Raw genomic sequence first — 8,985 nt, forward strand, 5'->3', positions numbered from 1 at the left:
GAGCAGGAGTCTCACTCTGTCGCCCAGACCGGAGTGCAGTGGCCACTCCCGGCCACTGCAGCCTCGACCTGCTGGGCTCCGGCGATCCTTCCGCCTCAGCCTTCCGAGTAGCCGGAATTACAGGCATGCGCTACCACGCCCGGCTGATTTTTTTTTTATTTTTTGTAGAGATGAGGTCTCACTGCCCAGGAGGGTCTTGAACCCGCGGGCTCAGGCAATCCACTCACCTCAGCCTCCCAAAGGCACGGGATTACAGGCTAAGCCACCGAGCCCGGCTTTATCTACTTTATAGATGAGTTCTCACCAAGTTGTCCAGACTGATCTCTAACCCTTGGACTCAGGTAATCCTCTCACCTCAGCCTCCTCAAAATGCTGAAATTATATGCGTGAGCCATTACGCCTGGCCTATTTTTTTTTTCTGCACAGCTTGTTTGGGTTATTTAAACAAGTAGTGAATTCAAACTGCCTTTAACAAATGTTGAATGTATTATGAGTTATCAGAATGACTCCAGGCACTTTACAGTCGATAACTGAGTGATGGCTCCAGGTCAATATTCTGTTTATAGTTCGTCCCGTTTTCCTTAGTGTCAGCTTCCTCTCTAAGGCTGTGTCCTTCTGGTGTCATAAGACGGCTGCTAGTGGCAATCTGCTCTGTGCTGCCCATTGGCCTGGTTAGACCAGCTGATGTCACACCCCATCTACAGATCAGTGAGTCGGCAGGGAATTGGCTTAAACTGAGCAGGTTTCCCTATTGAATCTGTGGTGAAACCTGAGTAGAACCATGACTGACAGGAAACCACCAGCATCCCCTTCAACTAGATAATGTTCTTGGGCTACTGAACTCTGGAATGAGGAACTAGTAGGAAAATCTTTAAAGACAAGGCAGGGCTCAGTGGCTCAGCCTATAATCCCAGCACTTTGAGAGGCTGAGGCAAGTGGATTCAGCCCCCCGGGTTCAAGACCAGCCCAGGCATCTTGTCGAGATCTTGTCTCTATAATGAAACATTAATGCCGGGCTCGGTGGCTCAGCCTGTAATCCCGCGCCTTTGGGAGGCTGAGGTGAGTGGATTGCCTGAACCCGCGGGTTCGAGACCCGCCTGGGCAGGCGAGACCTCATCTCTACAATAAAAACAAAAAATCAGCCGGGCGTGGTAGCGCACGCCTGTAATTCCGGCTCCTTGGAAGGCTGAGGCGGAAGGATCGCTGGAGCCCAGCAGGTCGAGGCTGCGGTGGCCGGGAGTGGCCACTGCACTACAGTCTGGGTGACAGAGTGAGACTCCAACTCAATAAATAAATAAATAAATAAATAAATAAAATATTAAACAGGTGTGGTGGCGCGTGTCTATAGTTCGGCTACTTGGAAGGTGAGGCAGCAGGATCACTGAAGCCCAGTATGTCGAGTCTGGGGTGGCCTTGAGTGTGCCACTGCACTCCAGCCTGGGTGACAGATTGAGACTCTAACTAAAAAAAAAAAAAAAAAAAAAAGAGAACTGCTTTGGTAGATTGTACGGGAAATTCAGAAAATAGGAAGGGAATTTCCATTTATCGAGGACATAGTATTTGTGAATCTCTGCAAACAATATTTCACTGAATGTTATAGTAGCCCTGCAAGAGATGTACTTTTCGTTTTGTTTTGTTTTGAGTTGGAGTCTCACTCTGTCACCCAGACTGGAGCGCAGTGGCCGCTCCCAGCCACCACAGCCTCAACCTGCTGGGCTCCGGCGATCCTTCCGCCTCAGCCTTCCAAGTAGCTGGAACTACAGGCGTGCACTACCATGCCCAGCTAATTTTTGATTTATTGTAGAGATGAGGTCTTGTCAAGTTGCCCAGGCAGATCTCGAACCCACGGGCTCAGGCAATCCACTCACCTCGGCCTCCCAAAGTGCTGGGATTACAGGCTGAGCCACCGAGCCTGGCCGAGATATACTTTTTAAAAAGTATTTTTGAGTCGGTGTCACACTGTCACCCAGGCTGGAGTGCAGTGGCACACTCAAGGCCACCGCAGCCTCGACCTGCTGAGCTCAGGCAATCCTTCCACCTCAGCCTTCTAAATACCTGGAACTACAGACATGTACCACCACACCCAGCTAATCATATTTATTGTAGAGATGAGGTCTCACCTAGGCTGGCTCAAACCCCTGGGCTCAGCAGTCCTCTCGCCTTGGCCTCCCAAAGTGCTGAGATTATAGGCGAGATCACTGCACCCAGCCTATGATATACTTATTTTATAGACAAAGAAACTCAGGCTCTGGGAATTTAAGTAATTCTGCTTAAACCAAGTTCTCTCTTTCCTCCAAAGCTGTGTTGTTCTACATAATCACACGAGGAGAGCTGTCAAAACTGGAGTGCCAGGGTACAGAGCTGACGTGGGAGTTGGTGAAGTGCCAGCCAAACCCCTCCTTGGGACCAGAGACCTTAGTCTGCTCTGGCAGAGTCCTCCAGTGAAGACAGCCACTCCGCCCAAGGTCGCGCCTTGTTCCCCAGGTGTCTCATGACTCAGTGATTGCTCCAAGTGGGATTAAAGGCCTGGGCCCCTCCCAGGCCGAAGGGTCATCACACTTTCAGAACTCCGGGTCGTCTGAGAGGCTGCTGCTCAGCTTCTGCCTCCGCCAGTCTCACGCCTTTCCATCCCCGAGGTGGAGACTCAAGTGCACTCCCTGCCTTCTCATCTGTTTCCTGGGAAACCCAACCTGTGATGATTGCCAGTGCCAAGGACTTGACAAGATGGCATTGTAGGAACAGATAGACAAGTAGTTTTGGTCTTCCAGTAAGATGAAGGGTGACCACATTCTAGTTCTGAATGTTGTTAGTCTTTGGACTTGCTGGTGGTAGAAGAGGGAAAAGCGTGGGTAGGAATGTTGACAAGGGGAATTTGAAAGCTGAATTTTTATCTAATTAAGATACTCCTTTTTTCTCTACAAGTCTCGAGACTTTATAAAAACCAAGATAATCTACAGTGTCTTATATGGGAATCAAATACTAGTTTGAAATTAGTGGACTAGGCCAGGCATGGTGCCTCAAGCCTGTAATCCCAGCATTTTGGGAGGCCGAGGCAAGAGGATTACCTGAGCCCAGGGGTTGGAGACCAGCCTGGGCAACTTGGCAAGACCTCATCTCTACAATAAATCAAAAAATTAGCTGGGTGTGGTGGCACACACCTATAGTTGCAGCTACTTGGAAGGCTGAGGCAGAAGGATCACCTGAGCCCAGCAGGTCGAGGCTGTGGTGGCCCTGAGTAGGCCACTGCACTCCAGCCTGGATGACACAGTGAGATTCCGACTCAAAAAAGAAAGTAGTGAACTATCACAGAAACAAAGAACTTAGTACCACATGGTCTCACTCATAAGCAGACCCTGAACATTTACCATAATACTATAAGAAAGGGATTGGCAGTAGTGGAAAATAGTTGGGGGGGGGGGCACACTTCATCAATAAGGATACCTGATTGTAAGCCAGGTGAAGTGGGAACCAAAGTGAGGCCCAAACTTTACCTGTACAATGACCATTTGTATACCTGTGAATTGTACTCATCCGTTTTTTAAAAAATGAATCACCTGCTTAATTCTAAAAAACAGGTTTTGAGGCCTAAAAGCATCAAATTGTATACATTAAAACAGGAGCTGGCAAACTACAGCCTGAGGACCAAATTCTGTCTTAATAAGCAAAGTTTTATTGGAAAAAAAAAAGTAGTCAAAGAAATATACCAGAATGCTAATAATAATTGTCTATGGGTCACAGGTCATCCATGGTTCTTTCTGCTTTTTTCATTTCTTGAATATATCTCTTTACGTAAAAAATGAGAGAATTTTCTTGTAGCATCTCCTGATTTTTAATTTTTAATGTATTTATTTTGTAGAGATGGGGGTCTCGCTATGTCACCCATGCTGGTCTCGAACTCCTGACCTCAAGCAATCCTTCCACACCTTGGCCTCCCAACGCTAGGATTACAGGCATGAACCACTGCACCTAGCCTATTGTTTTAGAGACTGGCTGGAGCACAGAGGCACAATCACAGCTAACTGCAGCCTCAGACTCCTGGGATCAAGGGATCCTCCAGCCTTAGCCTCCTGATAGCTAGGATTACAGGCATGCCACCATGCTCAGTTTGTGTATAGCATGTGTTGGGTGTGTGTGTGTGTGTGTAGAGACAGGGTCTTGTCATATTGCCCGGGCTTGTCTGGAACTCCTGGGCTTAAGGGGTTCTCCTGCCTTGGTTTCCCAAAGTCTGGGATTACATATCTGAGCCACTGTGCCTGCTCACATCTTTTGGTTTTAGAAAACTGGAAGATAGGATAATTTGGGGGTAGTATTTACTTTCTACTTTCTTAGAAAAGTATTTTAGCAAGTATAAAAAACACTTTGAGCTGGGCTCAATGGCTCAGCCTGTAATCCCACACCTTGGAAGACTGAGGTGAGTGAATTGCCTGAGCCCGCAGGTTCAAGACCCGCCTGGGCAACTTGGCGGGACCTCATCTCTATAATAAATCAAAAATTAGCTGGGCGTGGTAGCACGCGCCTGTAGTTCCAGCTACTTGGAAGGCTGAGGTGGAAGGATCGCCGGAGCCCAGCAGGTCAAGGCTGAGGTGGCCAGGAGCGGCTACTGCACTCCAGACTGGGTGACAGAGTGAGACTCCAACTCAAAAAAAAAAAACCACTTTGGCCGGGCACATGGCTCAAGCCTCTAATCCCAGCACTTTGGAAGGCCGAAGTGAGAGGATTGCCTGAGCCCAGGGTTTCGAGACCAGCCTGGGCAACTTGGCGAGACCTCATCTCTACAATAAATCAAACAATTAGCTGGGCATGGTAGCACGCACCTGTATCCCAGTTACTTGGAAGGCTGAGGTGGAATGATTGCCTGAGCCCAGCAGGTCGAGGCTGTGGTAGCCCTGAGTGTGCCCCTGTACTCTAGCCTGGGTGACAGGGTGAGACGCCAACTCAAAATAAACTCTGAGAGGCCCTAATGCAGGGAAGCTGAGGTGGGAGGATCGCTTAAGGCCAGGAGTTCAAGGGTATAGTGAGCTATGATTGTGCCAGTATACTCCAGCCTGGGTGACAGAGCAAGACCTTGTCCCTAAAAAAAAGGAAAAAAGACAGGCAACTCTTAGCATATTAAATTTATTAAATGGATGACTTACAAGAAGGATATTGATGAATAAGTGTAAAATTTTCCATTCATGATGAATATGTAGTTTTGACATGTATAAGGTTCAGATACAATTTTAATCTTAAAAAAGTATCTGGCCTTTCAGATTATATCATAGCATGGGAAGCACTGGTGAGGTCGATATCACCTGAAATTCCCAGTTTGGTGATTTCGTTGAGATTTTTCATCCGATGATTGTACTGCAACAAGTGAGCATCATTGACTGCAACCTTGAAGTGGTCAGACTCAACCAGAATTTGTATCTGAAATGCAAAAGCCATTATGTGAGGTCCAGCATCTGTCAGTTAGCTCAACCTAGCCCTTTCACAGTGTATACACTTCTCAAAACATCAGGTTGTACATGATAGATGTATGCAATTATTTTTCAGCTTAAATAAACCAGAAAAAAAAAAGAAATGCCCATTAATTTCAAACCTGGCCTGAGCTCAGGATGTCTAACATGCCAGCCACCTTTACCATCATTTATGAAACTGATTAAGATCCAGAGAAATCAGCTGGGCTCGGTGGCTCAGCCTGTAATCCCACGCCTTTGGGAGGCTGAGGGAGTGGATTGCCTGAGCCTGTGGGTTTGAGACCTGCCTTGCCAACTTGGTGAGACCTCATCTCTACAATAAATCAAAAAATCAGCCGGGCGTGGTAGCACATTCCTGTAATTCTGGCTACTTGGAAGGCTGAGGCGGAAGGATCGCCGGAGCCCAGCAGGTCGAGGCTGTGGTGGCCGGGAGCGGCTACTGCACTCCAGTCTGGGCGACAGAGTGAGACTCCAACTCAAAAACAAAAACAAACAAACAAAAAAAAGATCCAAAGAAATCACTTTACAGGAAAAATAAACTCCAGATTATTCAAAGATTTTTTTTTTTTTTTTTAGTTGTAGAGATGAGGTTGCACCAAGTTGCCCAGGCTGGTCTCAAACCCCCGGGCTCAGGCAATCCCCTCACCTTGGCCTCCCAAAGTGCAGGGATTACAGGCTTGAGCCATCGCTCCTAGCCTCTTCAAAGATTTAAACAACCAAAAAGATGAAGCAACAAAATTAGAAGGATGCATAGGTGAAGCCATAAAGGAAAGGGTTAGTAATTTGTCTACTTAAAAGCTTTAAGGTTTTGTACAGCCTAAAACACCTAAGATCAATAAACACAAATTTAAGATTCCCATAGTGGCAAATGTGATAAAAATGGACAATCAGTTGGGTGAGGGTAGGGATACACATTTCTTTTTTTTGTTGGTTTTTGGGGTTTTTTTGTTTTAAGTGAGCCGGGTGCAGTGGCTCACGCCTGTAATACCAGCACTTTGGGAGGCCAAGGCAAGAGAACTGCCTGAGCCCAGGGGTTCAAGACCAGCCTGGACAACTTGATGAGCTCTCGTCTCTACAAAAAATTTTTAACAATTGAGCTCAAGCATATAATCCCAGCACTTTGGGAGGCCGGGTGAGAGGACTGCCCGAGCCCACGGGGTTGAGACCAGCCTGGGCAACTTGGCAAGACCTCATCTCTACAAAAAATAACAAAAAATAAGCTGGGCCTGCTAGTGCAGGCCTGCCAGTGCATGCCCGTAGCTACTTGGAATGCTGAGGCAGGATTGCCTGAGTCCAGCAGGCCAAGGCTGCGGTGGCTGTGAGCATGCCACTGCACTCCAGCCTGGGTGACCAAGTGAGATTTCAACTCAAAACAAAAAACGATACACTTTTCTTTTCATGAAACAAAGATAAATTTTAGAAAATTTAAAAAATTTAGTTTTGATCTTCGAGCCAACTATGAAGATTTGCTACCTTTTTCATTAACGATGCTATGTTTTTCATTTCTAGAAACGCTTAAACTTAGGGGTGGTAATGGTGATGACGGTGAGGTGCCTGCCAGGAACTGGAGAGTGGTCACCGCTGGTGTGTCCTCAACCCAAGTGTCTGGCCCCTGGCAGGGAGAGGGACTTCAAGCTCATCACAGTTCTAGACTGACTCCTGGTGAGATGTGCAAACGACAGGCCTCAAAGTGAGTCACCTACCTTAAATGGTTGGCCACTCTTGAATGGGAATTGCGCATGTCTTTCTTCCCTTCCCCAGGCATCGTGCACCTTGGTATTACAAACAATGACTCTCTGGTTGTCCTCCTTGAAGCGTGGGTTAAAGTGGAAGGCAACATCATTCCCCTTCTTGAAATCTAAGGCAATTCTGTTTTAAATTAAAGACCAGAGTTACTAAATTGATTAAAGTTAGACATCTCTACCAAGTGAAGGACATGGTTTTCTAAGAAGCAAATAATTTCACGGCAGTTTACAGAAAAATTTTCTAAACAGAAAGCAAATAAACCAGAGAAGGGGTCACCCCGGAAATATACTAGGCCCAATATTTTTTTTTTTTGAGTCAGACTCATTCTGTTGCCCAGGCTAGATTGATCCTTCCACCTCAGCCTTCCAAGTAGCTGGAACTATAGGCATGCATCACCATGCCTGGCTAATTTTTTGATGTATTGAGGAGAAGCGGTCTCGCCAAGTTGCCTAGGCTGGTCTCAAACCCGTGGGCTCAGGCAGTCCTCTCACCTCGGCCTCCCCAAGTGCTAGGATTATAGACGTGAGCCACCATGTTGGCTGGGGATTCTTGAATAAGCCTGTGTATATGGCTTGAATGTGTGTCTTTTGGGCACTGTCTAAAAGACCCAGAGATACAGATTCATTCACGGCTGCAGGAGCATTAGTGGTCCACTAGCATTGGAGACAGGCATACTGATGGTTTCAGGACATTCTCATCTACTTTTTTTTTTTTTGGGGTCAGTGTATCACTCTCACCCAGGCTGGAGTGCAGTGGCACAATCATGGCTCACTGCAGGGCTCAGATGATTGATCCTTCTGCTTCCACCTCCCAAATAGCTGGGACTATAGGTGCATGTTACCACACCTGGCTAGTTATTTTTTGCAGAGACAAGGTCTTGCCATATTTCCCAGGCTGGTCTTGAACTCCTGGGCTCAGGCAATCCTCTGGGCTTTGGCCTCCCAGAGTGCTGGAATTATAGGCATGTGCCACACCTGGCATAGTCTCAGTGACTTTGTATTATATGTGAATACTGTGAAGTCAGTGGTGATAACCAGGGTCAGGCATGCAGGATAGCCATAAATCACAAATTTTCTTAAAGCCTCACCCCATCCTAACCCACGGCAGTTCCAGTGGCAAAGATTTATTTATATTGAAGTTTTATTTTTTTGTTTTTGTTTTATAGATACGAGGGCTTGCTGTATTTCCCAGTCTAGTCCCACGCCTCCAAAGTGCTGGGATTTTAGGCATGAGCCACCATGCCTGACCTATTTTGATAAAGATTCTAACTTGTAGAATCTCTTCAAACCCTTTAAGCATAGCATCTACTTAGAAGACTGGAGGGTTCCCAGCCCTGCCATGTACCACATGTGGGCCTGAGCCTCAGTTTTGCCTTAAAAGGGGGACAGGAATATTCTCTGCCTTGCCTTCGGCCATGAAGACAAGATGACACAATGCATACCAAAATAGAGAACAGGATGTGTTTGCGTTCACTGTGAGCGACCCTGATGCTTAGAAAAGTTGTGTGGGACCAGGTATTGACTTCTGGGATCAACCCAGATGACAGTACAGCTAAGATTCTAAGTAAGTAGTTTTGGGTCAGGCACGGTGGCTCAAGCCTGTAATCCCAGCATTTTGGGAAGCTGAGGCGAGTGGACTGCCTGAGCCCAGGGGTTCGAGACAAGTCAGGGCAATTTGGTGAGACCTCATCTCTAAAATAAGTCAAAAAATTCGCCCAGCATAGTGGCGAACACCTGTAGTTCCAGCTGCTTGCGAGGCTGAGGGGGAAGCCTCGCCGGAGCCC

The 8,985-nt window shown here is 47.0% G+C and overlaps 1 protein-coding gene across 1 annotated transcript in view; it reads right to left on the reverse strand.

Moving 5' to 3' along the window:
- Positions 1 to 5,096: 5,096 nt before the first annotated feature.
- LGALS3 (galectin 3) overlaps positions 5,097 to 8,985 on the reverse strand; it is a 7,015-nt gene continuing 3,126 nt past the window's right edge. The window contains exons 4-5 of the mRNA XM_021709531.1: positions 7,160 to 7,325; positions 5,097 to 5,406 (exon numbers count right to left, since the gene is read on the reverse strand). Coding sequence (XP_021565206.1) covers positions 5,251 to 5,406; positions 7,160 to 7,325 — 322 coding nt within the window. The 3' untranslated portion in view covers positions 5,097 to 5,250. The remainder of the gene's footprint in view (positions 5,407 to 7,159; positions 7,326 to 8,985) is intronic.

Source organism: Carlito syrichta, unplaced genomic scaffold, assembly GCF_000164805.1.
Source record: "Carlito syrichta isolate Samal-C Ts95f unplaced genomic scaffold, Tarsius_syrichta-2.0.1 Scaffold70959, whole genome shotgun sequence".
Lineage (NCBI taxonomy): Eukaryota > Metazoa > Chordata > Mammalia > Primates > Tarsiidae > Carlito > Carlito syrichta.